This window comes from Kwoniella dendrophila, chromosome 5 (assembly GCF_036810415.1).
Source record: "Kwoniella dendrophila CBS 6074 chromosome 5, complete sequence".
NCBI classification, from domain to species: Eukaryota; Fungi; Basidiomycota; class Tremellomycetes; order Tremellales; family Cryptococcaceae; genus Kwoniella; species Kwoniella dendrophila.
Window position 1 is genome coordinate 1245647 of NC_089480.1, and position 27308 is coordinate 1272954.

The 27308-nt window shown below is 37.9% G+C and overlaps 10 protein-coding genes across 10 annotated transcripts; 5 read left to right on the top strand and 5 right to left on the bottom strand.

Moving 5' to 3' along the window:
* Nucleotides 1-882: 882 nt before the first annotated feature.
* On the bottom strand, nt 883-2369 carry L201_004304 (alternative oxidase, mitochondrial; the record flags this gene model as incomplete). Its single annotated transcript, XM_066220047.1, has 4 exons — nt 883-1402; nt 1472-1833; nt 1935-2020; nt 2093-2369. The coding sequence occupies 4 exons, from the start codon at nt 2367-2369 to the stop codon at nt 883-885; spliced, it is 1245 nt and encodes a 414-aa protein (XP_066076144.1).
* A 1056-nt stretch (nt 2370-3425) lies between these two features.
* Nucleotides 3426-4659, bottom strand: L201_004305 (uncharacterized protein; the record flags this gene model as incomplete). The annotated part of the gene is made up of 5 exons (XM_066220048.1): nt 3426-3550; nt 3645-3978; nt 4117-4363; nt 4508-4546; nt 4607-4659. The coding sequence occupies 5 exons, from the start codon at nt 4657-4659 to the stop codon at nt 3426-3428; spliced, it is 798 nt and encodes a 265-aa protein (XP_066076145.1).
* Nucleotides 4660-4939: 280 nt separating this feature from the next.
* Nucleotides 4940-7152, top strand: L201_004306 (uncharacterized protein; the record flags this gene model as incomplete). Its single annotated transcript, XM_066220049.1, has 3 exons — nt 4940-5103; nt 5209-6533; nt 6674-7152. 3 exons carry the CDS (start codon nt 4940-4942, stop codon nt 7150-7152), a joined length of 1968 nt encoding a protein of 655 aa, XP_066076146.1.
* A 1558-nt stretch (nt 7153-8710) lies between these two features.
* L201_004307 (uncharacterized protein) lies at nt 8711-10836 on the bottom strand (the record flags this gene model as incomplete). Its single annotated transcript, XM_066220050.1, has 6 exons — nt 8711-9052; nt 9176-9235; nt 9318-9433; nt 9501-9528; nt 9590-9905; nt 10001-10836. 6 exons carry the CDS (start codon nt 10834-10836, stop codon nt 8711-8713), a joined length of 1698 nt encoding a protein of 565 aa, XP_066076147.1.
* Nucleotides 10837-11380: 544 nt separating this feature from the next.
* L201_004308 (uncharacterized protein) lies at nt 11381-12721 on the top strand (the record flags this gene model as incomplete). Its single annotated transcript, XM_066220051.1, has 7 exons — nt 11381-11467; nt 11544-11664; nt 11767-11830; nt 11903-12034; nt 12130-12348; nt 12459-12569; nt 12646-12721. The coding sequence occupies 7 exons, from the start codon at nt 11381-11383 to the stop codon at nt 12719-12721; spliced, it is 810 nt and encodes a 269-aa protein (XP_066076148.1).
* Nucleotides 12722-13286: 565 nt separating this feature from the next.
* On the top strand, nt 13287-13716 carry L201_004309 (uncharacterized protein; the record flags this gene model as incomplete). The annotated part of the gene is made up of 2 exons (XM_066220052.1): nt 13287-13378; nt 13581-13716. The coding sequence occupies 2 exons, from the start codon at nt 13287-13289 to the stop codon at nt 13714-13716; spliced, it is 228 nt and encodes a 75-aa protein (XP_066076149.1).
* A 516-nt stretch (nt 13717-14232) lies between these two features.
* On the bottom strand, nt 14233-16701 carry L201_004310 (uncharacterized protein; the record flags this gene model as incomplete). Its single annotated transcript, XM_066220053.1, has 8 exons — nt 14233-14736; nt 14847-15186; nt 15246-15366; nt 15447-15735; nt 15818-15891; nt 15948-16078; nt 16183-16374; nt 16508-16701. The coding sequence occupies 8 exons, from the start codon at nt 16699-16701 to the stop codon at nt 14233-14235; spliced, it is 1845 nt and encodes a 614-aa protein (XP_066076150.1).
* Nucleotides 16702-17069: 368 nt separating this feature from the next.
* On the top strand, nt 17070-19170 carry L201_004311 (uncharacterized protein; the record flags this gene model as incomplete). The annotated part of the gene is made up of 6 exons (XM_066220054.1): nt 17070-17788; nt 17858-17961; nt 18051-18128; nt 18213-18585; nt 18665-18732; nt 18815-19170. The coding sequence occupies 6 exons, from the start codon at nt 17070-17072 to the stop codon at nt 19168-19170; spliced, it is 1698 nt and encodes a 565-aa protein (XP_066076151.1).
* A 433-nt stretch (nt 19171-19603) lies between these two features.
* Nucleotides 19604-21390, bottom strand: L201_004312 (uncharacterized protein; the record flags this gene model as incomplete). Its single annotated transcript, XM_066220055.1, has 4 exons — nt 19604-20851; nt 20963-21124; nt 21199-21315; nt 21382-21390. The coding sequence occupies 4 exons, from the start codon at nt 21388-21390 to the stop codon at nt 19604-19606; spliced, it is 1536 nt and encodes a 511-aa protein (XP_066076152.1).
* Nucleotides 21391-22661: 1271 nt separating this feature from the next.
* Nucleotides 22662-26577, top strand: L201_004313 (uncharacterized protein; the record flags this gene model as incomplete). Its single annotated transcript, XM_066220056.1, has 18 exons — nt 22662-22901; nt 22970-23128; nt 23187-23334; nt 23390-23463; nt 23515-23648; nt 23704-23798; nt 23858-23868; nt 23932-24048; nt 24109-24261; nt 24319-24424; nt 24486-24833; nt 24893-25019; nt 25090-25200; nt 25263-25425; nt 25487-25573; nt 25632-25801; nt 25870-26094; nt 26166-26577. 18 exons carry the CDS (start codon nt 22662-22664, stop codon nt 26575-26577), a joined length of 2880 nt encoding a protein of 959 aa, XP_066076153.1.
* Nucleotides 26578-27308: the final 731 nt, after the last annotated feature.

A 27308-nucleotide genomic window follows, 5' to 3' on the forward strand; every position in this document is an offset into this window, starting at 1 on the left:
ATAGACCATTTCAACTAAAGAGTCCTGTATGTGCCTAACAAAATTGTATCATCTCCGTTTTTCAAGTCATCTCCACTTCTGCTTGCGATGAATAAGCAAGCGATGTTACAAGCTGTAGAGTGTGATTGTATTAAGGTGAATTGCGGATGGATAAAAGATGAGGAACGAGGGGTTACCAAAAAACCAAAACTTAATACTTTAAATATGATGATGATACTGTACTTAGAGTGCTGTCCAGACCACTAACATGGGGTTTGTCACCGGTTATTGTAAATCTACTCGTGCCTGGTCGGGGATATCCTCTTGTGCAAGGGTTTTGGAAGATCTTGAATTTTCGGCTAGATGTGGGAGCTCTAATATGCACTTGGTTCAGGTTTTCTTCTGGATGAAGGATATATGGCGTCTATACTCATCGGCTAGCTTCCTAAAGCCTTGGTACAACTTTCTGAGGCGACGATCTTGATCCAAAGCTCCAACTGCTACGCCAGGAATAAGCAGCATCTTCTGGTCAAAGTGGCAACCTCCACGATGTCAAGGTATAAGTTGCGATGCCAATAGAGTTGACGGAGAGGTACCAGGACGAGGGCAAATGAAAATTTGTGCGCTATCATGGGAGAAAAGTGCCTGCGCTAGCTATTGCGATCGAGAGGCTTTGGCTAATCTTTGAACGGTGACTTTGAATAGATACTGTTCATGCATATACAAGGTAAAGATGTGGCGAAACATGTTATTCACATATATTGGAGTGGTTTACAAATTTCGATGAAAGATGAGTCCTACAAAAACGTCAAAATTCCAACTATGATTATACTTTTAACGAACACTTTAAGTGTCCCTTGATTGGACTTTCATTCTTGGTGTAATGTCCTGAAGACGAGCTTTCTAATGTTGTTTTATTCTTAATTGACCTTGTTCATGTTGACATTGACTAGCTTTCATCAATTTTAACTGTTGTTCTTGAGCGAAATCAGATGATTCTTTTCTTGTAAAACCCCATTTTTCACCTCTGGTTTTAGCATCAGCTTCAACTAAAGCAAAAGGATTGAAATCTTTCTTTTGATCTAAATTTGCTAAAGAATGATTAACAAATCTGTGTGTAGCTTCATCTGCTCTAACTACTCTAATAACATCAATTAATTTTGAATTTAATGGTAATCTCCAATAATCTATAGCGATTCTTGGTGCGGGAACTTCTTCCCATTCAGGTATTAAACCATTTTCCATATCTTCAATACAATGTGTATATGTTCGAACAGCTTCTTCTTCTAATGCACCGACAAATCGATGAGCAGTTTTAGGTGAAAATAGATATGTCAAGAAAAACGCATTATAAAATATACCTTGAGCTCCTAAAACTAATGCTCTTGTAAAAATTGATGGTTGAGCTATGGTCATGAATGTTCTATGTGGCGAACAGCAGTAAGTCAGCAAATTGACCTTCCGTTCAATCTTGACAAGGGGTCACACTTACAAAAGATGCATTCTTTCATTTTCAGCTTCTTCAAGTAAAGTATGAATCCAACCACCATCTCTTCTCAATAATCTAATACTTCTTAAATGTCTAAGAGTACCACCTACCATACCTGGAACACCAGCTATAGATTCAAGTAAGATAAATCTGAATAACCATTTATGGTGGCTTAACAATAGGCCTTTTGATCTTAGTTCTTGAATCGGTAAAGGATCTTGTTTTAAGACTTCATCGGGGATTGGTGTTGCCTTGTATCCTGTCAAGAAATCGAATGCTCTTCTGAGAATTTTGACTGTTCCGTGTGCAGCTTTATCTGCTACTGTTTCGGGCGTACGCGTAACTATTTTGATCGTATCGAGTTCCTAAAAGATAAAACATATGTTAGTAAGACATATTTCATCATCATCAGGCGCGATTGTACTCAACGATGGCGCAGCTCAGAGAGCCCAGATGACCAACTTACTTGCTCAGTGTATATCGGATTCATCATTGTCCATGGACCGGTTGAAGACTCGTTTGAAAGTATATCGGTCGTAGCATGATTTTGATCTAAGTGATCCATAATGCATTAACACCTCTGACGCATGATTAAGATCAACGAAACGAGAAGGATTTACCTACCTTGATAATGAGGGCCTTCGGCACCTTTGGTCTCTGAACCTACAATCTTACCATTTCCAGATTGTTTTTCCTGTTGCCTAATTTCAGGTCGAAGTGCTAAACTCGCTTTTTTAGGTTCATCAACTTGGATTCGAGATCTAGCTGAAATCGATATTGATCGACTACCTGATGCAATAGGTAATTGGTGTGGATGGAAACAAGCTTGACATATTAAAGGTCTCGAGATGATCGAGATTCTCGCTAACGTAAATGATGATCGAGGTATTAGAGTTGACATGTCAGGCAATATGTGATGATGCAGAGGGTAGATCGAATATTATGTATATGAGAGATACGAAGTGTTGGGTATTTCGATGAGATATTGTTTCAGTGGTTTAAATATTTGATAGCAGAAGAAGGACAGACTGTTTTTTTAACATCAGAGTCTTTATATAACTTTTCAGAATGACATCTCATCCAGTTACAGCATTTTGTTTTGCCTCTTTGTTTAAGCTATGATCTAAATGAGACGAAGATTCGCCTCGGGTACAGCCATGATCAATAGAGTAAGAGATAAGGAATGATTTTCCGATTCATTCCGTTATCTATATACTAAGGTCTATTAGGTGCTTATTAATACGCTATACTATAGTCCCCATTAAATCTGCAGATCTGTAAATATGTAATTATCTATACTGCAGAAACGACTCGATTGCCTTGGATTGTCGGTTATATTATTGATCGAAATGTTTTCCCATGTATATACGAGGACTTTGGGCCGTTGCTGCTATAAGTTATGGATAAATTGATATGTAAATACCCAATACCCAATCCCAAATACGTTATACCAAATTCCATCATTTCATCATTATCTTTTGGAACCAAATAACCAAATAATCGTTAATCTTTCCGATTCATTCCGATACAGAAAGTGCTACTCGGAAAACCTCGCATCTCTTTGCCGTGGGGAACCGCATATCCCCCACATTACCGTTAAATTGGCTCAAAATGCGTTAAATCTGTTATATTTCACTCATAAAACGATATGTGTACATGGTATTGTAATCGAAAAACACGGTACTACCGGTCAATTTGTATATGCATATCATATATCACCTATCATCATATTCATCATACCTTAGATCTTGTTGTGATCAGATGTTCGTTAAGGTGGCTTTTACCCCAACGACTTGATCGAAGGAATGAGGATGGTTAGATCATTACAGTTTACAGTATTGCGCAATCCTATGGGGTTCCAACGCCATCATGCCGAGGTTGTCCTCTCGGTAAGTCGTTACCTATGAAAGCTAAACGCTAAATGAGCCTTGTCGAGAAGGAACGTTCTTGCTAGGTTTTATTGCGGGACTCCCGAGAATGCTTCTCTGGAGAATGGATGATCTTCAATCGAAGTGATAATGTAATCCGGGTTGACTCTGTGATTTCTAACTTCTTCTCCATTAGCCATATCTACAGCGTTCACTAAACACATGTTAGGAAAGAAAATCAGCGTTTCAAGTTATATTTCAATGTTTATGTCCTAATGATAATCATGTACCATGATATGGTTACTCACCTCTTTCTTCACAAGCTTTATAATCAGCAACAATACCAGCTTCGAAGTTCCTCTTGAGAACTCTTTGCCTGGCTTGCTCTTTATCCACTTCGACCCAAATCTTCAAATCAAACTGTTCCGTTGAATCTTTCCATTCTGGTTGATCCAATAAACAATATAATCCCTCTACTATAACTATACGATGTCTTGATGTTATAGGTATTTTCGAAATCAAAGGATCTTTTAATGCATGATCAAATGTTGGAAAGTAAATTCCGTTTGTTCTAGATAGTGGTTCTCGCAAGGATTTAAGAAAGTCTGAATACAAAGTTAAGTTGAACGTAAATGCTGCACCCTGTGAAATTAGCCATTTCTAGAATTAGCTGAGGATCTTTCCACTCAGGTCATTGCTTCAACCCCATATTCTTCAATCATGCCAGTATTTGAGATCTTGAAGTCCAAGTCTGGCAGATAATCACACAATGTCACTCACCCGTCTCCAATGAGCTTCTTTCGGATCCTCAAACCCATCCAACTCTTTTCTACTATAATGCCATCCATCTAATCCAACACAAATAGCGATTTCATCATTTTTACCTTGATCTTCATTTGCTTCTGCCAATTCTAACGATTTCGGTTGTTCGATATGTGAGGGATTCTCAGGTGGATGGTGTAATAGTTTAGAATTTAATGCATCTGTCAACGGGTATGCTAAGGTTGATTTACCTGATCCAGGCGGACTGAACAGAGTCAAGCAGGAACTACATTAGCACCTTACGACTCAACATACATATCCAGGGCGCAGTAAAGGTCAATAGAGATATCATGATCATGCAAGGCCGCCTGTTGTGACCCAAAAGGTGTGAAAGGTACTTTCCACTTACCCTGCTATCGCAACGAGTAATCGTTTATCGTCAGGCAGACTAGAGAAAGACAAACGAGATTTAGCATTTAGCAAAATACGATATTGCGGTTGTTCTCACCTCTGATACTGTTGTACAATCTTCTTAGCTAGCTCATCAGGGGTTACCTCCATTATTCCTTGTCAGCAGAGAGCTATCTGACTGATCGACGAAAGAATTTCACAAGATGCATAAGTAATCATCATATTGATGATGTTTAACGATGTTAAATGTGGTTGAAACTTCGGATAAACAGTTTATGCGGAGTCTCCACATGACCACCTCGTAGGACATTTCCTCGAGACAAGACCGTAAGCCTTGCTTTTTAGTAAATAAATCTCTCTCAGCTTTTATATCTTTATATGATGTATATAGACTCTTGATCGAATTTTCTCACGCTATACCAAACAAAGAATGAATCAACGAGCATCTAGCTCCAGACTACCGGAAGGAATTTCAGCTGACTATTGGTCGACATGGACACCTATACGGCAAGGTGCGAGTGTACCTGAATCCTTAGATAAAGATTTAGGTGAAGAGTGGATCGGTGGATGGGATAGTGTGGGTCTCTACGAGGGGTGAGTGAAAGTGCAAGGCTAGAATGATCAAGATATTCTGAAGAGTGCACAAGCTGCTGTAGTGCGCTACTTGTGAGAACGTACTGATTGTTCGCATATTTATAGAAATAACAAAGTGCCATCGTACCAGACACTCAACGTTCACTTAACGAATCAACGTCTGATACTCATTCCTGAATCTTCTTCAAATTCATCAACCTCGACACCACCATGTCTTCAAGTCCAATTAAGATACGCTAGGCAGACTGAATTTTACGCTGGATTTATGCGATCATCAGCCAAGATCACATTGACACTTGGGCTGCAACAAACTTCTCAAGCTCAACAGGATATCTCCACTTCTAATGATACTCCATCCAATCCCTCGATGAGTAAGTCTTATGATAGTAGCTCTAGTAGTAATGTCGGACACAGCAGTAATTGGACATGTAATATCTGCGGATATGTGAATCCAATCAATCATCATAGTAGTGATACATATAAGCCGTTACCTGGTTCAAAGTGTACCTTGTGCGGTATACCTTACTCCACTTCGCAACTATCTGTCTCAGCTTCTTCTACACCTTCGAGATCAGCCACTCCTATACCGGTCAAACCACTTCCTTCAAGTAAAAATGTTGTCGATCATGTCATGACCCAACCTACTCCTGGGATTACCAACGAAGACGGTCTTATCTCTTGTCCAGCATGTACATTCCTAAATTCACCTTTACTGCCCAATTGCGAAATATGTTCGACTACATTACCGAAAATATCAAATCAGATATCCGCTTCCACTACAAAAGAAGGCACGACATCGACTGAACAGAAAGGATCGACAAAGACTAATCTTGTTAGATTGAGTTTTAGGAAAGGTGGTGAAAAAGAAGCTTATAATAGACTAAAAGCAGTTTTAAGTGATAAAGCTTGGGAAAGAGGTTTAGTTGGATCTTCTTCGACTATCAGAAAATCGATTACTGGTGATATAGATGGTGGAATAGATGGGTTACCTAATAGATCTGGTGGAGTAGGTATAGATGGTATATTACAAAAAATGGATTTGAATATAAAAGAACAAAGTAATGATATTTCAGAAGCATTTAAAGATTTAGAAATTTTAATGTTAAGAGCAGGTGAAATGGTCAAATTAGCTAATTCCATTAATTCAAAATTGTTATCATCATCTAATAATGATACTAGTGAAGAAGAAACAACAATGATTAAATCTACTTTGGTTCAATTAGGTTTAAATCAACCTGCAATAACAAAAGAAATGATCAAAGATGAAAAGAAATTTCATATTTCCTTAGCTAAAGAATTGGGTCAATTGTTAACTGGAAAAATTAATGATGAATCAAATAAACAGGAAGGGTTGATGATAGGAAAAAACGGTAAAGGTGTTATTGCATTAGATGAAGTTTGGGGTTTATGGATGAGAGCTAGAGGTGTTTGTGAGTTATAATATTTCCGCTAATCCTCTTTCTAGCCTACTCGTTTTTCCTACATATGAGCAAGTGAAAGGAAATCGTGGATCAAAGCAAATTACTAATTTTCATGTCTTGCGTTCCGGTGGCATTTTGCTGCTAAACAGCTCTACTTCCACCTTCAACTCTAATTGCGATATTACCGATATTACCAGAATACACCAGTCCTTCAATTCAATCTTTGATATTACCTTCATCATTAAACGTTTTATTTACACCTAATTATTCTATTAATTCAATTTTACTCAGAACTTTGAATCGTTTATTACCAGATTTTAGCACATCAAAGTATGAAAACGTAGAAAAAAGTTTTACGATTTTAGAATTTTCAGATTATGAAAATTTACCTATTGGTTTATCAAAAGAATTTGTAGAGATGTTAGAAAATTATCAATCCACTCATCATCAAAATCAAAATCAAACTCTAAGTAACAATAATGCTCACAAGTCAGAACTTAGTATAAATAATGCTTTTGAAAATAATGAAGTCATGGGTATTGTAAGGGATGATCAATCAAATTTAAGTCAAGGTGGTGTTAGATGGTATAGAGATATAATATCAACTTGGCCAATTGGGTACATCTAGTTGATTGCCGTTGACTTGAAAATGCGATTCATAAATAGATATAATATCAAGATCAGATTTTTTGTTGCATGGATCTGTACTGGATATATCGCAGGTGTATAACGATTTACATTACATGTAATTTTCATGTATATTTGACATTGTTGGATCAGTATTTTATTATACGATCCCTTCGTCGCCGGACCGGATGTACAGTATATGCTTGTCAATAAGAAGAAAGAAGATAGAAGTCTGCTAATTTGTTTACCGTTATTTACGCTAGAAGCGTTTCTTTTTAATAACCCCATAACTGATATACCCGTATGTCATGGCTTGTTGTTGATTTCTTCGAGAAGTTCAATCGATCCCGCTAGTCCTCAGAAAGGACATTTATGGAATTGAAGGAAAAAACTACAAAGGGTGAGAGGATGCTTCTCAACTTTTTTTCCTATTGTATGCTCGTCAGAAAGTATTCGAGTCTAAAGAAATCAAAACGACTTTTACATGAGGCCTGAAGACAAAAAGCTTCATTTCACAGCCGGCAACGCTGCACTTGTATATAACCAAAATCATGAATACCGTTTCCATTTATAATAATAGTCTAAAGGAGGTGATATGAAAGAAGATATAAAAAGAACTGAACTCCCCATAGTTCAACAATCTGATTACAAACAATCTGCTTACTATCATCTTTTCATCATAATAACCTTTCTGAACAGCTGATTATCATCGGATTGGCCAAAACCAAACATGTTATTCTTTAGATTATTGACAGTTATCATTACCTTAACTCTTACCAAAATTGCTCTTGCTGTACCTATCAACATTGATTTAGACCTTGCCGCGACCACAACTACAGATGATAAAAGATGTTTTGGTATAGGGTGAGTACAATACAATAAGTTATACTACTCTAACAAATCCTATTGTCTTTTTACATAACCTCGTAAATAAGCGTACACCTTCTTTTCGATACACAGTAACTTATATATACTATCGATGTCCCTCTGATATCATGACAATATTGACAGTTTTCCTATTTTTGGCTAACATACTTGTCTGTTCCTCTTAGATGCAATGGTGAACCTTGTAAAAGTCCAAGGTTTGTTCTCATCAAATCCCTTCGTGCCAATTCTTTTCTCAATTTGAGTATCAGTAATCATGATATATCTTTATCGCTTGAATAATATGAGTACAGTACGTTGATTAGGTGAAATACGAATATAGATGTTGGCCTCTAAAATCGGTCATTCAAGAAGAACTTCAAGGAGAATCTAAATAAATCAGATGATTAATCTTGTAACATGCTGCGGTGATTTCGACTTGCCTCAAAGTTTGTAAGTATCGTGCAGATTTAAAGTATTTGACAAACGCTAAACGTTCTCAGTCTAGTTAATACAACACTCCGTATCGTTAATTGGCACTCCCTTATTGCAGCTGCTTATTTTCTATTCCGCACGATCCTCCCACGTTCAATTTCATATAAAAAGATCGTTTCCGCTGCTTTGTTTGAGCGGTATGTAAATGCATTATAATATGATAAGATGTTATGAGATGTGATGGTTCTTGTATGATTTATCTATTTGTTGAGACCAGCTACCACAAGCATGAAAATAGCTCCCATAAGCACCAAGCCATAGTCTGGTTTTTTTTGATCCGATATCGTTTCTTCAGAATTTATAGGTGATTTCTTATTGGAAGTAATATCAGATGATGATGAATGTGATTTTAATGTGGAAGTTGAAGTTGAAGTTGAAGCTAATAATCCAATATCAGGTATTTTTTCTCTAATTTCTCTTAAATTTTCTTCAATCATTTCTAAATTTTCAAATTGTTTTGATATCGAGTTATTATTACCCATTAATTCATTGATAGATTCAAGGACTTTATGTAATAATTCTGGACCTTCTCTTATCAATACCTGTAAAAACAAATTCATCAGTCGAAGAGGATATATATCGTCAATCATTATGAACAGATTTGAATCCCCAATCTGTCGTTGATTCGGATTTCGGATATAATTCACAACAAGGAGAATACTCACTATAACTACTTCAACAGCAATTAAAAGGATAATGATAATTTCCATTCGATGTGCCGACGACTGATATACAGGTTATACAAAATCAGTAATGACAGTTTAAACAAAGATTGTCACATCAAGTTTTTCATCCATAAATACTCACTTCTGTTAGTAAAGCACGTAAAGTACTTTGAACTTCTTGAGCGTAATCTAACTTCTTGTTAAATGCGTCTATACGCTCTTTAATCTCGAATTCGGCTGCAATCGAATCGAAGTATGCTGAAATTTCAACAATAGTCATGAGCATCTCGTTCACATATCTCAGAGCACTTCAAGAATATCTTACTTTCTAATTCAGGTTCACTCCAATAAAACTATACGTCATAGGTGAGTCAGCTTTTAAATGTTTGAACACCATAACGATAGCTAACTGACTTCGGGTGTATCATCCAAACCGCCACCAGAAGTATTAACAGCCATTCTTAAAGTCATTAATTCACCCATTTTCCTTATGACTTCTTTTCTATCTAAAGGTTGTCTACCGGTTTTTTGCAGTGCTCTAGGTAAAATTGATACTGATGCAATATGATTATCTAATCTATCTTCTAAAACTGATAATGATGATGAACGTGATAAAGATAAAGATAATGTATATCTAGCTAAAAGGGAAGCTAATGAAGGTGAAGGTGAAAAAGTTGATAATTTTGGTGGTTTACCAAGTAATATTAAATTACCTAATATATGGGTTTTCCTATTATACCATTAATAGACAATTAGTTAGCTTCCAAATTCAGATACTGTAATTGTATTTTTTTTTTCTTTTTCTAAAAACCCATCAACACTCACGCATCAGGATCAACAACAAAATCAACTTCTTCAACTTCATATTCTTTTGCTTCTAATCTACCATATTCAACATTCCAACCTTTTTTTCTTATAATTTCTCTTAAAAATGATCTACCTTCTTCTTCAGTTAAACCCCAAGTAACAAAAGAACCATTATTGAAAATCCAAATTTCACCTTTTTCACCATATCCGAAACCCATATCACTTTGATTTTGAACGTTTCTACTTTGATATCTATTCTCAAAATCTCTTGTATAATCATCTTCTTCATTTTCAACCCATTCTAAAATACTACTATTATGATTTTTAGACTCATCTTCTTCTTGACCATTTAATTTTAACTTGTTGATTGGTTTCAAATCTTTACTTTTGATTAATCTCTGTGCACCATTTCGACCTTTCCAAGGTGATATTACAAATGCTCTATCACGATCACCTTCAGGTACTTCATCCCATTTTATACCTAAAGATCTTAAAATTCCACCTAAAGCTAACAAATCATACCTTTCTGCTGTTGTATGTGCTATACATCCTAATACTGGTCCACGTGTATTAGATGCTACATTTCTTAACGGTTGTGATGCTGCCTCTAAACGCCGTTTAGGTGGTTTATGTGATGCAGGTAATTTCGGCGTACGGTTGTTGTTGTTGTTGTTATTGTTATTCTGACGAGATCCATTCGAAGATGAAGAAGCGTTACGACCAAAGGGAGGACTGTTGAGAGGCTTGGTAGTGGTTCGAGAAGTGATCATGGGTCGGAGACATTCCGCACAAACAGGTCGATATCTTGAAGGTCCAGCTTGCTGAACAAGCGTTCGTAATGATCTTGATAGCATGTTGCGATCTTGAACCTTTAGATTACCTTACAAAAGGCAAGAGTTGAGGATTCTCTCTAATCAGTCTGATCTTTGGAAGAAACGCTTATTCGCTGTGAAAGAAGTGAGAGCGATAGATTATCGAATAATAATATACAGAGAAGATTACAGAATCATGTTTATTTCTTATATGCATTCCTCGAAAATAAAATACGTTGTTCTTATTTTTATGGACAGCTTCGTTTATGCTTTTATGCGTTCATGCCGTCGGAAGCAGGAAACGTGGGAGTACAGTGATAAGTAGGACCTGTCAGCTACAGTTATCATGACGTGGATTTGATTATAGCAATCGGAAATAGACAACCGGTTATCTTCGGCAACTTGCTACTCTACTCTATTACTCTGTTGTCAACCTCCTCCTTAATACAGCGCGTATACAGCTATAGTTACAGCAGCCATCTGATATAACAAATCATCTGCTACCTTTTTCATTTTTCCAAAGAACTATCAGTTCAAGAACGTCGAACTTACCGTAACAATCCACGATCAAACAAACGATAACAATATGTCAAGTCTCGCTGGTGCCCTCATCTTGAATCCTAAGATTACTCAGAGTTTAGCTGTTTTAGCTACAACGAATGGAAGAGAAAAGGTAAGGTTGGCGGATTAACAATGTCAACCTAGTGCAAGATAACATTAAAACATACTAATCCTGTCAACTTCAATAGGTCTACAGACTCTTCCAATATCTCGCTAGACTCATAGCTTGGTCTTTACTTAGAAGAGGTAATGTTGAAGCTGCGGCAAGATGGGAAGGTTTGAAGAATGGTTTGACAACTGCTAGAAAGGGTAAGTCGAGTCTTTTAACCGGAAATGTAATGTTCAGCCAGAAGGAAATCAGCTTCATGATAGAGAAAGGACCTTGAAGCTGATATTGTCAATAACGTCCAGTCATGCGATTATTCAGACCAGCAGAATTCTTACAATCAGCCATGAACCTCTCACAGAAACCAATGTAAGTTATGCTTACAGGATGCGTGAGCTAGCCAATTACTTGAATGCTGAAATGATTACCACTCAAATATAGAACAAATCTCAGAGCTTCAGCCCAATTAGCACAACTCGCTCAAATAGGTAGACAATTAGGTTATGCAGGATATTTTACTAGTGATAGTGTATTTTGGTTAGGTCAAATTAGATTCCTGAAATTAGATAAATTGTAAGTCGTAGCACTATCTATACCAACAAAGGATCAAAAATAAGGCAAAATATCAAATAAGCTGACTTGATGACTTGATGGCCGCGTGTATTTAGCCAATTACAAAGATATCAAAGATTAGCATTTAAATTTTGGTTATCTGGAATTATATTATCATTAATTTCATCTTCAGCATCAATAATGAAATTAAGAGCAGATAGTAAACGATTCAGTATAAGTAATGAAGTTGCGAGAAGAGAAAGTGGTGAAAAAGGTCCAGATGAAAGGTTAAGAGAAGAAAGTGAAAGAAGAGAAAGAGGTAGAGCTTTATTAAAGTATGTAAAAAAAAAACACGATCCTCGACTTCTAATATTGATGAATTTGTGCTAATGATGACTTTTACCTTGACCCTTTTTTCAATTTAATTTATAACCTTGTTGAATAGTCAAAGACAAACTTTATTATCACAACTCATAATTGATGCTTGTGATGTTTGGATACCCGCTACAAGTTTAGGTTATACCAATATCAATGATGGTGTAATTGGTGCTTTAGGGTGAGCTGTCATTTTCGTGTTCATTATGTACAAATCAAGGCACACCGTAGCTGACGATCCCATCTCCAATTAATAGTACTCTCACATCTTACATGTCATTACAATCTCAATGGAAGAAACATGCAGCTGCAGGCGTTAGAAAGAGTATCTGAGCGGGGGTGGCTTCTTCACTGGATTAAAGGTTGAGTAATAAGGAAGATAAAGTTGTCGGTATCGGTGTAAGTTTGGGTCGAAACGATTTTTTCCTTTTTTGTATTTAATTATATCAATGGTTTGTTATATGCCTTGTCCCATTGTTTAGTTGTTATGAATGTGTGTATCCCGCATAGATGATATGGACTTGAAATCTTTGTGGGACACACAGGTGGGCAATGCCACTCGATTATGACGGTAACTTTGCATGAAAACGCGGTTTTTGCGGATTCGGGCCTTAAGAACTAAAACGACAAGGAAATGTAATGTTGTCTTTCGTCCTTGATTCCATCGAAGCAGTTTACCTAGCAAATCAGCTCCAGGAATATCTATCTAGCCTGGCATAATTTTCAATAGTGTGTCATTTCGTATATCAAGTTTCTCGAAAATCGCATCTAGAAAATCTACCTATTTCAGTCCGATCTTCGCCGTGTTTACCAACAAGAATAACAATTTGACCTTGAAATCAAAAAAAAAACCCCAAGTATACCTATACCTATACCTATACCTATAATTCAGATCAATATGTTAGGTTTAGGTAGAGTTGGACATTGGATGTTTGATTTAATTGCTATTTCAACTATAATAGCAGGTGTAAAAAAGAATACTGGATATGGGTAAGTTTCTCTCTCTCTCTCTTTCTTCAATTAAATCAATCTTATTTCTAATATAGTATTTATTCCCTTTTTTCCATAAAATTGTTATTCCCCCCTTTCCCTTCTCTACATCATTCAAATCATGTGTATAATATTGATATTTTGCAACTTGTAATTTTGAAAGATGAACTAATCTTTCATTGATCATGATAATTTTAATTAGATTCCATTTAGGTTCAATTCAAGATACTTCAATAAGATCTTTTTTAGATACATATTTTCAATTAGGTGAAACTGTTTTTGGTATTATAAGTGGATATGTAGTTAATTCAAGGTATTTCAAAAAACAAATTGATTAAGAACATTCCTGTTTTTGTTGTTAGTTGTTGAAGTATTGAATTGTCCAAATTAAAAACCCATGAAAATGAGATATGGAATATTGCTTTTTGAAGATGTTTTTTGGTTCATTGAGAAAAAAAAATGAAAACAGGTTTTATCACTTGATTGCAAGAATGTTAATCGAATAGGTGAAAGAAAGGAAATGAAGAAAATTCACAATTGTAGTTTTACTGAATCTAGAAATCGTTGTATGAACCATACGGACATCATATACCATCTCAAGAACAGACTTAAAATCAGAATCGATATAAAATCATGATAAACCTTATGAAATGCCCAGTAGACAAGGATGACATAACGTCGGTAGGAAGGCTGATGATGTTCATATCATAACATAACATGGACATAAAATGACTGATTATGCATTTCTCTCGAATATAGATGCTATCTTTTGATACAACCGAAATGAAACATAGTTATACGTGTACTTATTTCAACTGAGACCTGAAATGAAATGCTGAACTAGATTGGTAATTTCAAGTATTTAATCCAAATTCTCTACCAAACTCTCTCCAATCATTAGTTTCTTCTTCGATCTCCTGTCCACCTTCAGTTTCAGTCTCTTCCTCATCTTCAGCTTGATGTCCATCATTGTTTTCTTTTTCCGTGTCCGAACCTTCAGCTTCGATTCCTCGTGTAGTATCAGCGCTCTGAGCTGTAGTCGTACTCGTAGTTGAGGTCCTTCGATTACCACTTGCACTACCACTGATTCTTCTTCTCAAGTTCTTATTACCTCCACTACTTCCACTGCCGCTACCGCTCCCTGATCCACCACTTCCACTACTACCGCTTGAACCACTTCCACCAACGATCTGACTTTGACCTCTATCCCTTATTCTTGTAGGTGTAACGGTTTCAGCTGAATCCGAAGTTGAGGGTGATGTGCTACTTGATTGTGAGCTGGAACCGGTAGATATCGTACGTGTCATCAAAGTAGGACCAAATGATTCCGTTGATGCCGATGGAGCAGTCGTAGTAGACTGTGTGAAGTCGCACGGAGATGGAAAGTCATCAAATCAGCCTTTCACGTTGCGCGTCATTCGATCTATGATTTGCCAGTAGGATAAAAGTCTTGACAGATTGCACTTACCCCTCCGATAGCACTCGCTCCATCAGTGCCACTGAATGAATTCCTTTTCAAACTCCTCTTCCTTATAATCCCATGTCCACTTGAGGATTGCATTTCTTCCCACTCCTTCTTTCTTCTTTCACCTTCACGGACTTCATCTATTTGTCCGGTCTGGCCATCGACTCGAGGTCTATCATCATCAAGTCGAGCTTGATCTTTCTCATCCGGTTGAGATTTCCCTTTACCGCTTCGTAGTAAAGTAATAATTGTGAATGCCAAAATCGACGAGGAGAATGTCAAAGATAATGATATTGGAGGTAAGAGTAATAAAGGCGGTAGTGGATGTGAAGAAAGTATCCATCTTATGAGATGTGCAAGTCAGCTAGTTGTCGAGAATAACGCAAAAACGATGTAGCTTACCTGATACCAGTAGGTCTGGGAATGAGTCTTATCAATACCCAGCCTGTCGTCTTGACTTCTCTTGAAGGAGGTTTGCATTTAGCTCCATCTTCAGCCTTCTCTTCGAACAAATCTTCTCGACCTGAAAGGAGGTATACCATGTCAGAATACGTACAGCTGAAGCAGCACTTTTTATAGTTCTGTAGAAGCCGAGTCACTTACCAATACTAACGAAACCTGAACCGATAGTCATCGCTTGATTCTTAGCAGGTTTGATGATAACACCTTCCATCAGATCTTTTTTCAGGGGTACAACGTCTTTACCCCTTTCTCTACTTGAAAATCCACCTTTAGCTCTTCGTTCACGTATCTTAGCTGTAGGTACTGAATAACCTAACAATCTTGAAGGACATAATGATCTGAACGGATATGGTATTATACATGGAGTATAGGATGTTGGGAGTATCGGTATTGAAAGGAAAGGTGCAGCAAGCGCAGGAGGGGGTAAAGACTATGAGTGAGATCGTTCAGCACATGACAAGAGACGTAACCGCACTTCTCCCTCTCCATGCAATAGAGAAGATAGCACTTACAGGCTGAGCAGCAGTTATCAACGTTCTTTCAGGTTGACTCAAAGCTTTCAATTCAAGAGAAAGCATGAAGTTGCCTACAATTATCCTGATTAGCTCATACTCGGCCGATAATACTTGCTATCTAGCTTACCCATCTCATCAGTAGTTCCTTTAGTAGGTCTGACCAATTCCAGTTCAACTTGAACGTCGTATCTCAAATCATGTTCAATCCTCTCTAAGGGGAAGTATACAGTTGTGTGAGGTGGTCTATGGTTTTTAGATCTAAATACGACAGATGAGGAGGTCAACGTCGGTGTTATGACTAGGTGGTAACGGCAGCGATATCGAAGGTAACGAAGGTCATGAGAAGCTCAACCAAAACTTACCCATAATATAACCAACCTTCAACTTCGATATTCCCACCAATTTTCCATGACCAGAAGAATGCTCCTACAGCTAAGATTGAGAATATACTTGAGGCTAGGAACAACAGTCCCAAAAGCATCAATTTGAGTACTAAAGAGATCGTTAAAGGCGATGTTAAAGCATGATGAATCAATCTCATCGGTATGATTATCCTGTTTACCGGGCAAGAAATTGTCAGCGCACATGGTGGTCTTTAGCATGAGACGTTGGATATTGACCTCGAGCGTGGTGACGTATCCTTCTTCAATCCAATTTACTGAGATTGACGAGGCTGCTGGAACTTACGGTGCACCCAGGAGTACAGCTAAACCTCTGATAAACTCTTTAATTTCATCCCAATTTATTGGAGGTTCTGGTCTAGGATGTAATCTTTCCATCTCTCTATGAAATTTGATCCTTCTGCCTATAGCTTCTCTGCGTCTTTGAATTTCATCTGGATCAGGATCTACTGAATGTAGTGAAGGTTGTGTGGGTAGCATGGTGAGCTATGCTTGCGACGATTTACTTGTTAGGTGTATGAGAAAGAAGATGAAACGGAAATCAGAAATTGTCGAGGTATATTCTGTAGCTTTTATCAGTTAACCGTATGACGCATAATTCCTGGAAATTTGATTCCGTTCGGTGGTTGTTGATGCGTGCCTGAACATGATGGGGGATGACGTAAAGGAGATTGACAACCAAAGTGACAAAGAACCAAAGAACCAAAGAATGTGCATGAAAGCGTGTATTTTGGTTGGTGAAGAGGAGGTTATAGATGACTTTGAAATTAGTAGTGAAATCTATTTGTACTGATACACTTACTTCTCTAACTCGCTCACAGCTGGTTCGAAAAATTCAGACTGGAATAATGTCATCCCATCCCTTAGTATCGATAATACCGCCTTCGTCATCTCTGCCAAGAAACCATCATGGACCATTTTCATCTTCTTCAAAAGCAAAATCAAAGCAGAAAGTAAAATCACCTATAGAAGAAGATGATGATGGAGATGATGAATGTCACAACTCACTTAAACATAAACCTAAATATTTCAAAAATCCATGGCCATCGTATAGATCAGCATCTTTACATGATGCTTATTTAGCTTATCAATTAGGTGCTGCAATTGCACCTCCACCACCATCACAGCCTCATACGTGCAGATCTAGCTCAAGTAATCCGGTCAATGAATACGATGATCAATGTTATAGTGGTGGTGAAGATACAGCAGAAGAAGAATACGATTCTCTTGTCAGTAGTAGTCGTGATATTACCGGTCGGAATGGTAGAAATAAAGCCTCCGACGTATCATCAATAATATCAAAAACATCAAAAGTATATATAAGACCTGATTTTTCAAGTATAAAAGATGATGATGAAATTGAAGATGAATGGCGTGATCCACCTGTAAAAGTTGTAAAACCAGATTGGATTGATTCCCAGCGAGTTGAAAATGATAATGAGGCTGAAGCTGGAGGTGGAAAAGAGAAAATAACTTGGTTAGGACATGCAGGAGTTTTACTTGAAATACCTTGGAAAGATAGATCAGGTTATGCAGGTATAATATTTGATCCTATTTTTTCTTATAGGTTAGTTGTAACTCTGCTGAGCGCCCGAAATAATGTCACGAAAATGCTGACTTGTCCATCACGATATAGATGTTCTCCTACACAATATGTTGGTCCAGCTAGATATCTAGATTCGCCATGTTCGGTCTCGGAATTACCCGAAATTCATATCTGCTGCATATCGCATGACCATTGTGAGTCAGTTTATCAAGATTCTCCAGATTTTATTTTGACCTTCAGAGCAGGATAAAAGCTGATTGACATGTGACGTGATCCATAATAGATGATCATTTAGATTATTATACTATCAAAGATTTGTGGAAATATCATCAATCAACAATTCATTTTCTAGTACCGCTTGGTAAGTAATGCTGTAGCACAAGGCTTTGCTTTTGAGTGTTGTTATATAGTATAAATTCAAATATCGACTTTTGTTCTTCCTTAGGACTTAAACAATGGTTTACATCATCTGGCATACCGTCAAGTAGAATAACAGAATTAGATTGGTGGCATGAAACATTGATATCGTTCCCTTCTGAATCCTATGAGCCTTATTCAGATCATGAACAGAGATATCCACCATCGACAGGGGAATCTGATGTTAGACTATCAAGCGAGACTGTGAATGAACCATCATCGTTAAGGTTGAAAATAGCATTTACACCTGCACAACATCGTTCAGGTAGAGGTCTATTAGATCATATGACTACTCTATGGGGCTCTTGGTGTTTAGGTGTTATAGAATCAGAAGAAGACAAGGAAAAAATAAGTCAAAGAGGTATGAAAGATTGCGTTGGATTTAAAGCTTTTTTCGGAGGGTAAGTCGGTGATAGATTGTAAATAGGTCACTGTGGTCAACGCAGCTCAACTGATGTTTTTGATTTATCAATAATATAGCGATACAGGTTATAGATACGCTACTGCACCTGAAGGTGATGATGATGCAGTATGTCCAGCATTTGAGGGTTAGTCAATTTTATGTGAAATCCAGCTTGACTTCTTTACTTGTCGATCCAATGAGCTGACATTCGGATGTTGCTTGAACAGAAATCGCATCACATTATTCACCATTCTCATTATCTTTACTACCATTATCAACAGGATCATCATTACCTTTTTTACGTACAATATTATCTTTATCATTAGATCAATATACTTTAACTTCATCATTACATTGTTCACCATTAGATTCATTAGAAATTCATAAAATTTTAAAATCAAAAAGATCTTTTGGTATACATTGGGGTACATTTTGTGATCAAGATGAATCAAGAGGTACAAGAATTGATTTTGGTAGATCAAGAAGAAAATTGAATATCTCAAAAGATTGGTTTGACCCAGATGGGAATTGTTTCGTGATTGGTGACATTGGTCAAACTCTTGAAATACCCGAGGACAATTAAATCAAATATGATGGTCTTGATGTATGATATTGTAGATTATCTGTCTCCATATAGAAAAGGGACTTTTGCTCTAAATCGACATACTATACAATTCAACTTACAACATAGAAAACACGAGATATGCATGATGAATTTTATGACACTTTCTGACACAGACAATATGGTAAAAACAACAGGTACTTGTACAAATGGGTCAATGACGGAAATATAATGGAATCTGCAAGATATGTATCCCACAAATAGTGCAAGGAGAATTGAAAGTAAAACACGTTATACCACCTAAAACCCGACCACGATTTACCCACAAAACACTAATTTAATTTGGACAATTGAAATTAGCGAGAGATTTGTATACTAAGAAACCAGGATACTAAAATTGATACCAGGTTCATCAATAGATTTGAGAATTGACCTTATTTGTGAGGTTATTCGATCATCTTTTAGCTTTCAATTTTTCCAATTCTTTCTTCTTTTTCAATTTAGCTAATTTATGTTCTCTTTCTTGTTTTTCTGCTAATTCATCTTCTCTTCTTGCAATTCTTGCTGTTCTTCTTTCTTCTTCTTCAACATCACTTAAACCAGCTTCCATATCTTCAGAACCAGAATCACTAAATTCATCCTCATATCTCCTACGAGGTGGAGCCGCACCAGGTCTCCTGAATAAGTTTTGAATTTCTGCACGGATATCCATATGAGATGAATTTTCATTTAATCTGATAGGTGGTGATTTTCCTCGACCATATGGATCTGAATACGATTTCTTCTTTATAGGTCTTCTTCCATTATCAGAATCAGAATCGCTATCCGAAGAATCACCTGATGTTGACGACGACGGTCGCCTCTTAATTGGCCTTTGTCTATCTTCTTGACGTATTTTAGATAATGATGATGACGCTACAGGATTTCTCGATATCGATGAAGACCATTTAGGTATTATAGATGATGATGATGAAGGTTTACCTCTAATCGGTGACCTATCTCTTCCTTCTCTCTTAGGTGGTGATTTACCATTTCCCGTACGTTGTTGTGTTTGTGACGATAATGTGGGTACAGGCGATATATCACCTGAACCATTCTGACCTAAACCTCTTTTGGCTTTTATATCCCTTTGGATTTCTTCAATTGATCTTCTATCTCTTGTTGCTCTATCTGGACATAAGGTTCTCAATCCATCCATTTTAGCTTGATTCGCTAACATTTGTCTTGTACCTGATTTTTGTTTGACTCCTTGGATTAATTTAGGTTGGTTCGGATCTCTTTTCAATCCATTTGACATCCCAATCCCATGAATCGATATTGAGTTGTTCGAATTTCCTTTATATCCATTATATCCTCCACCATTGTAGCTTCCAATTGAACCTAATTGACCAGCTGAATTTGATCTCGATAAAGGTGCGGAACCTGCTCCAGAATCTCTTGATTCAACCAAGGATCTAATTGAAAATAAAGAATCATTGGTATTTTTTTTAGCTGATTGTGCAAATGCTTTTGCAGCTCTTTCTTTTCGACCTAATGGTGGGGGTGAATTAGATTGTGCTTTTTGTTTCGCATGATTACGGGGATGATTTCCATTCGATTTCGATGATGCTGAAGGTCCTGGAACCGATTGTTTAGATGATGTATTAGTACGTGAAGGCCCTGCTTTAGAGTTAGCGAGTTTGGTAGTTGGTTTAGCAGTTGGCTATATATAAAGGAAATTGTCAATAATTAGCCAGAGCTACAGTCAAACAATGCGCCCCAAGTGAATACTGTAGAGAAAGAAGAAGTACGATTTCAATAGACACAGACATACCTTTATAGCAGCTGGAGCAGGTCTAGCATCTTCAGCGAAAGGATCATATTCCATTTCCTTTTTCCCTTGTTCGCCATTAATTTTCTTGTTTAGAGCTTCATTAGCTTTCATCAATTCCAAACGACGTGCTTCTTTAGCAGCTGCTTCTTGCCTTTTTCTCAACTATGATATGGAAAACAATCAGTTTAGCTACTACTGAAGCGAAAGTCTGCACTCAAGTTAAACCGAAGACTTACGTCTTCAGCTTCTTTAGCAAGTTGTTTTTCCTTAGCTGCTTTAGCTGATAATTCCCTCTTCAATTCTTCTTCTTTCTCCCTCTGTAACTCCAGCATTCGGGCTTTACGAGCTTGATACTACATGAAGTATTCATAATAATTAGCTCTACGACGGAGGCGTCGTTGATGAAGACAGTGACATACCTCAGACATGGTGGCAAAGGGTATCCTATAAGAGAATTGGCAGAATTCAATTTGAAACCAGTTAGAGAAATGACTAATCAACCGTATTCAACCAAGTTGAGATTATGAGTTATTTTATTCTTCTTCGAACATTGGATTTGCTTATAACCAGGTGATGTTGTGCTTTAATAACAAAAAAATAAGACAAGAGCAAGATTTGCAAGATTAAATATATGGATGAGAATAACAAAAGAAGTGTAATTTCACAACTACAAGTGATCGTCACCGAACGTGGCAATATCATTCATTATGCATGCGCTTGGCAATTCCAGTTTACCGAGGGGCACTTACCTCTTGGTGGTCTCACTCCAACTTGCGAAAAACCGTGCAATATTCTGCCTTTAAATCAACTGTCGTTTTCAGCCCTGCTCAACATCGCAAGCATCAAAGTTCTCCTGGCCATGTTGAATGAACATTTGAGAGTGTTTTTCGAAACAAAAGGGTTGAAAGAAGGCCACCCTAGGGAAAAACCCAAAAAGATGTGCTTCCGCTGAGATTTGAACTCAGGACCCTTGCATAACAGATTGAAACTCTTCTCGAGCTTGTACTATACGTACAAGTGCAAAATTATAACCACTAAACTACAGAAGCTTCGATGAAAGCTGTCTTTTGGACGTATTTATGAATGACTTGACCTCCCCCGACTGGCCTGCGGCAGTATGGGTTCTTGCTTGAACTCCCACCGGCAGTATTCAGGCTAAAATTCCCGTGATACCGGATGTAACTCTACATCGATCAACAACCGGGCGGACCATTGTGATCAATCTAAATTACAAGCGCTTATAGGATCTACGCGAGTATGATTTTCCTGACGTATATTGAAATCCACCTATTCGAATTGAAAACATTAACAGATTTCATACTGCTTTGTTCTGCTATTACCAGCTGATATCCTCTTTATATTCATGTTCGACCACATGCTCTTCATCTCCCTTGGCATACATCAACCATTATTCAACAAGTCAAGCTATACGCGATGTAACTTACAAACTTTTAGTCAGACTTGTCATATCCAAGCGTTACCGCACATTGATCATTCCGCCTTTCCTTTCATCACCTTGTTCAGCAATATCGTTGCAACCTCCCTTCCCCTTCTTGCTTCAATCTCTTACAGCTTACACCTTCATTTTGAACTGACTTTCTCATACACTCATTTTCCCATCTTCCAATAAAGTTTTGATTTAACATATATATTTAGACCTTTCTGTTATCAGTTTAACCCACTTAGTGTTCTTATCAATATGATACGCTCATCGATAATACCTCGGCTATCTTTACGGAATACCAACATGACTATTGTATATAGACGAGATTTGACTACTTTAGGCTTACGTAGAGAAGATCCTAAAAGAGTTTGGGAAAGAAGAACAGCTTTAACCCCTGAAGCTATAAGAACTTTATTAAAGGAACAGAAAGAAGAATTGCAAGTTGAAGTAGAAAGTTGTGGACGAAGATGTTTCTCAGATCAACTATATGCTGAAGTGAGTCAAATTCACTTCATCGCTTGTGTTGTACTTTACTGGTCATAGCTGATGTGTTTACGTTGTAGGCTGGAGCTAAGATAGTACCTTCGCTTTCTAACGATGTGGACATAGTCTTAGGTATAAAGGAACCTCCTGTGACAGATGTTCATAGACTGATCAAGGCAGGAGAGAAGGTTGGAAAGAAGAGAAAATGGATGATGTTCTCTCATACTCATAAGGGTCAAGTGAGTTCACTCAACCTTTGATTTGGGTAACAATTGAAGCTGACCACAGACGATGTAGGCATATAATACACCTCTACTAGCATCTTTCCTTCATCCTACTCAAGGTCAAACGTTGATAGACCACGAGCTGCTCACAGCTCCTTCCACCGGTAAAGATGGAAAACCCTCAAGGGCGAGAGTTGCAGCTTTTGGATGGTATGCAGGAGGTGAGCTTTGTCTTGTCAACAGACGAAGCAGAGCGAGAGCTAACATTGCATTTAGCTGTGGGAGCTGGAGAAGCTTTATCCATGACAGGTGTAGCGATGCTGAAGCGGGGTATTGCTTCCCCTTTACTGGTAAGCTGAATAAATAAATGACTTTTCACAAGGCTCACAAAGACCCTTCAGCATTTGCCTAGACCATATGCTTTAGGGACATTAGCCGAATTCAAAGCTTCCCTTCGTAAATGTGGTGAGATAGTGAGAGACTCTCCTATCTCAGGCGCAAAAGGGCAAGAGCCTATCGTGATAGGAGTAACAGGGTAAGTCTCCTGATATCATATGGTCTCAACACATCTCGCTGATTGTAATTCCCAGAGCTGGCAACGTCTCAAACGGTGCCAAGGACATGTTAGAAGAGCTGAATGTGGAATGGGTAAAAGCAGAGAATTTAGCAGGACTAAAGGATGCTCGTGAGTGAACTTGCTAGCTGCCTGTTCCGGAACTGGACTAACCCGTTTGTGTCATTTAGCTACCAACCGAGTAAATTATCTCTCATGCGTTACTAATGTAGTATAGCTTTGCTGATTCGACTCTAATAATCAGATTTACGCATGTATGATACCAACATCGTCCTATATCGTTGGAAAAAATGGTCAACCATATGACAGGACGGAGTATTACCAATCGCCAGACCAGTTCAAGTCTACATTTGCCAAAAATGTAAGCTGTTTTCGGATGCTTCATTCATACCTGTTCTGGCTTACGAGAGATTTCATATAGATCGCTCCATTCTTAACGACCATTATTAACGGCGTGGGGTGGTCTTCGTCTTTCCCAAGGACTATCACTAATTCCGACATGTCAACCCTTCTTTCAGAAAGTGGCGATAAGCAGAAATTAGTAGCGGTGCAAGACATTACTTGCGATAAGGAGGTGAGTTCAGTATATATGAAGTTAGGCATTCAGGCGATATGCTAATAACAAACCTAGGGGACATTGGAATTTGTTAATCAATTTACAACAATTGATCAACCGTACTATGAGGGTCCAGGAGGAATGCTGATAAGTAGTATCGATATTTTACCTACGGAACTTGGTGAGTGATAATTACTTGTGCTTCCTTCCAAGTTGTGGCATCTGCTGATTTTGGTAAACAGCTGCGGACGCTTCGGCTCATTTCTCGTCGAAGATACTACCATATGTAAAGAGAGCTCTTTTCGCAGAAGTAGAAGGTAACAAATCAGCAGAAGATGATACCCTTCAGAAAGCAAAAATAGTGGAAAGAGGCGAATTACTGGAACCACATTCCTGGTTGCTGCCGAAAGTTGAATCATGGAGGTCGTCAGACCCATCAACTGCAGCAGTATCAGCTATATCTCAGGATGGCTTTACAAAAGCGAGCGGTAGTGGTGGAAAGAAAAAGATATTATTGCTTGGAAGTGGTTTAGTAGCTGGACCTGCTGTAGAAGTCTTTGCTGCTCGTGCGGATGTACAGCTAGCTATTGGTAAGCCGTCTGCTACGTTTCATAAACCTGAATTAGCTAACAATAGATGGGCAAACTAGCCAGTAACAACCTGCCTGAAGCTCGTGCGCTTATAAAAGGTCGTTCGAACATTCAATCTGTGTCCCTTGATGTTGGAGATGATGCTGCATTAGGTGCAACTGTGGCTGCTTCCGATGTGGTGGTTAGGTGAGTCCAAGTCGAAGTTATAATGATTACATTGGTAACAATCAACTTTTCTGTCCATTCTGACAAATAGTCTTTTGCCCGCTCCAATGCACCCTCAAGTTGCAAAACACTGCATCAACCATTCAAAGCATCTTGTAACGGCTTCCTACGTCTCCCCTGAAATGAAATCACTGGATCAAGCGTAAGTTTCTCGATCGTTTAGCTCCAGAAGGTTTGATATACTGATAGTGAGTATGTTCTCAGTGCCAAAGAAAAGGATGTATTGCTATTAGGAGAATGTGGTTTAGACCCAGGAATTGATTCAATGGCAGCAATGAGAATTCTTGATCGGGTGAAGCGGGAAGGCAAGAAGGTTACTTCATTTGTATCTTGGTGTGGTGGATTACCCGAACCCTCCGCCAGCGATGTAAGTCATCTTCCTATGGTATGTCTGTGAAAGTCGTGACTCCATCTGACCGCTTTGATAGGTACCTTTACGTTACAAATTCTCATGGAGTCCAAAAGCAGTATTAACGGCGGCCCAGAACGACGCTCATTACAAGTTGAACGATGAGGTGAGTTCTTGGAAGCTTATAAGGATCTGCAGCAAGTCAGCTGACAAAATAACCCTAGATTATGACTGTACAAGGGCACGAATTGCTATCTCGACATTTTCCAAAAGTAGAATTATGGCCAGAACTACCGCTTGAAGGTTTGGCGAATCGAGAGTCTATGCCTTATGCAGAAAAATATGGATTGGGGGAGATCAATGGATTAAAAAACTTATTCAGAGGAACGCTGAGGTGAGCTTCATCTGCAAATTGTGGATTTAACAATGAAGGAAGGAGCTAATATGAGTCATTCTGTGTAGGTATCAAGGGTTCTCAAAATTGCTTGAATCTTTTCGAAAGTTAGGTTTACTTCGAGGTGATCCATTGAAAACTGTTCCTGAAAGCTGGGAAGATTTCTTACTTCTCTCAGCATCTAGGGAATTAGAACATGACAAATTGATTGAAGGAAGTGAAGTCTCGGGTGTAATATCCAACTTACTCGGCAACGAAAAAGTCGAGCACGAAGCGTTGGAAGCCCTACAATGGTGAGTCGATTTGCCCATAAGCGTTATTGACTTCTATCGCTTATACTTTTCATGTTGCCCACTGTGAATAGGTTATCCTTACTACCTTCAGCAACATCCCCATCAAAGGCAGCCTCAATCCCATTACCCAATTTGAAATCGCCAGTACCAGTAGACTACTTTGCGCATCTGTTATCGAATAAATTATCTTATTCACCTGGTGAAAGAGATACATGTTTATTACATCATTCATTCACTTTATCATCACCTACTGATCCTACCAGAGCAGAAACAGTCACAGCATCTTTAATCTGTTATGGCGATGAAAATGCATCAGCAATGAGTGTTACTGTAGGTAAAACATTAGCGTTCGCTTCGCTAAGAGTGTTGGATGGTAAAGTGAAATCAAGAGGTGTTAGAGGTCCATACGAAAAAGAAATTTGGGAAGGCACTTTGAAAAGTTTGGAAGATGTTGGTGTAGTAGTTAAAGAAGAATGGAATTGAAAAGGCATTTTGGTATTTTATCGTTCGTCCCTCGGTGTAATCCTGATTGTGTACATATCACTTAGAACCATCAAAATAATATTATGCATCATGTATATACCCTGAAGACGATATCTTAAAGGATTCCCAAACCGTAAAAGGTATGAGTTCAGAAGCACAAGTTTGTGTGTGTGTGTATGTGTGTGTGTCTAGGCACACAAGATCACGAACCACTAAAGATCACCTCGAGGTGACTGGACCAAGAAGGATATGTGGATGATCAACCAAATATCTATTCTCTCATTCTTAACGTATAATCAATCATCTTCTATCATAACCCAAAATACTCTGTGGCAGAGATATCAAATTCCACAGATTCAGACAGTAGTGTACCCATAATCATGCCCAAACAAGATCAACCAACTTGTGTTGCTGTAGAGAACGATCAAAACCTATCATTGCCTCTGGAAATCATTCATCAAATATTATCAACCTTGAGTGATGATCGAGCTGCTGGAACTTTGAGCAAAATTCAACAATGCTCAAGTGGTCTCCATCATCTAGCATCAACATACCTATATAAAAACGTTGATCTCACCGAACAAACCTTCCCAATATTCTTCAAGCTTTATTTCACTTTGCGAAATGATGGAAGTGTAACTTTTCCGAAAAACCATACCTTGCCGGAATATACTATTTCAATTCCACCTTATCATGAAGAAACATCTTTAATGCAACTTCATTCTATTATT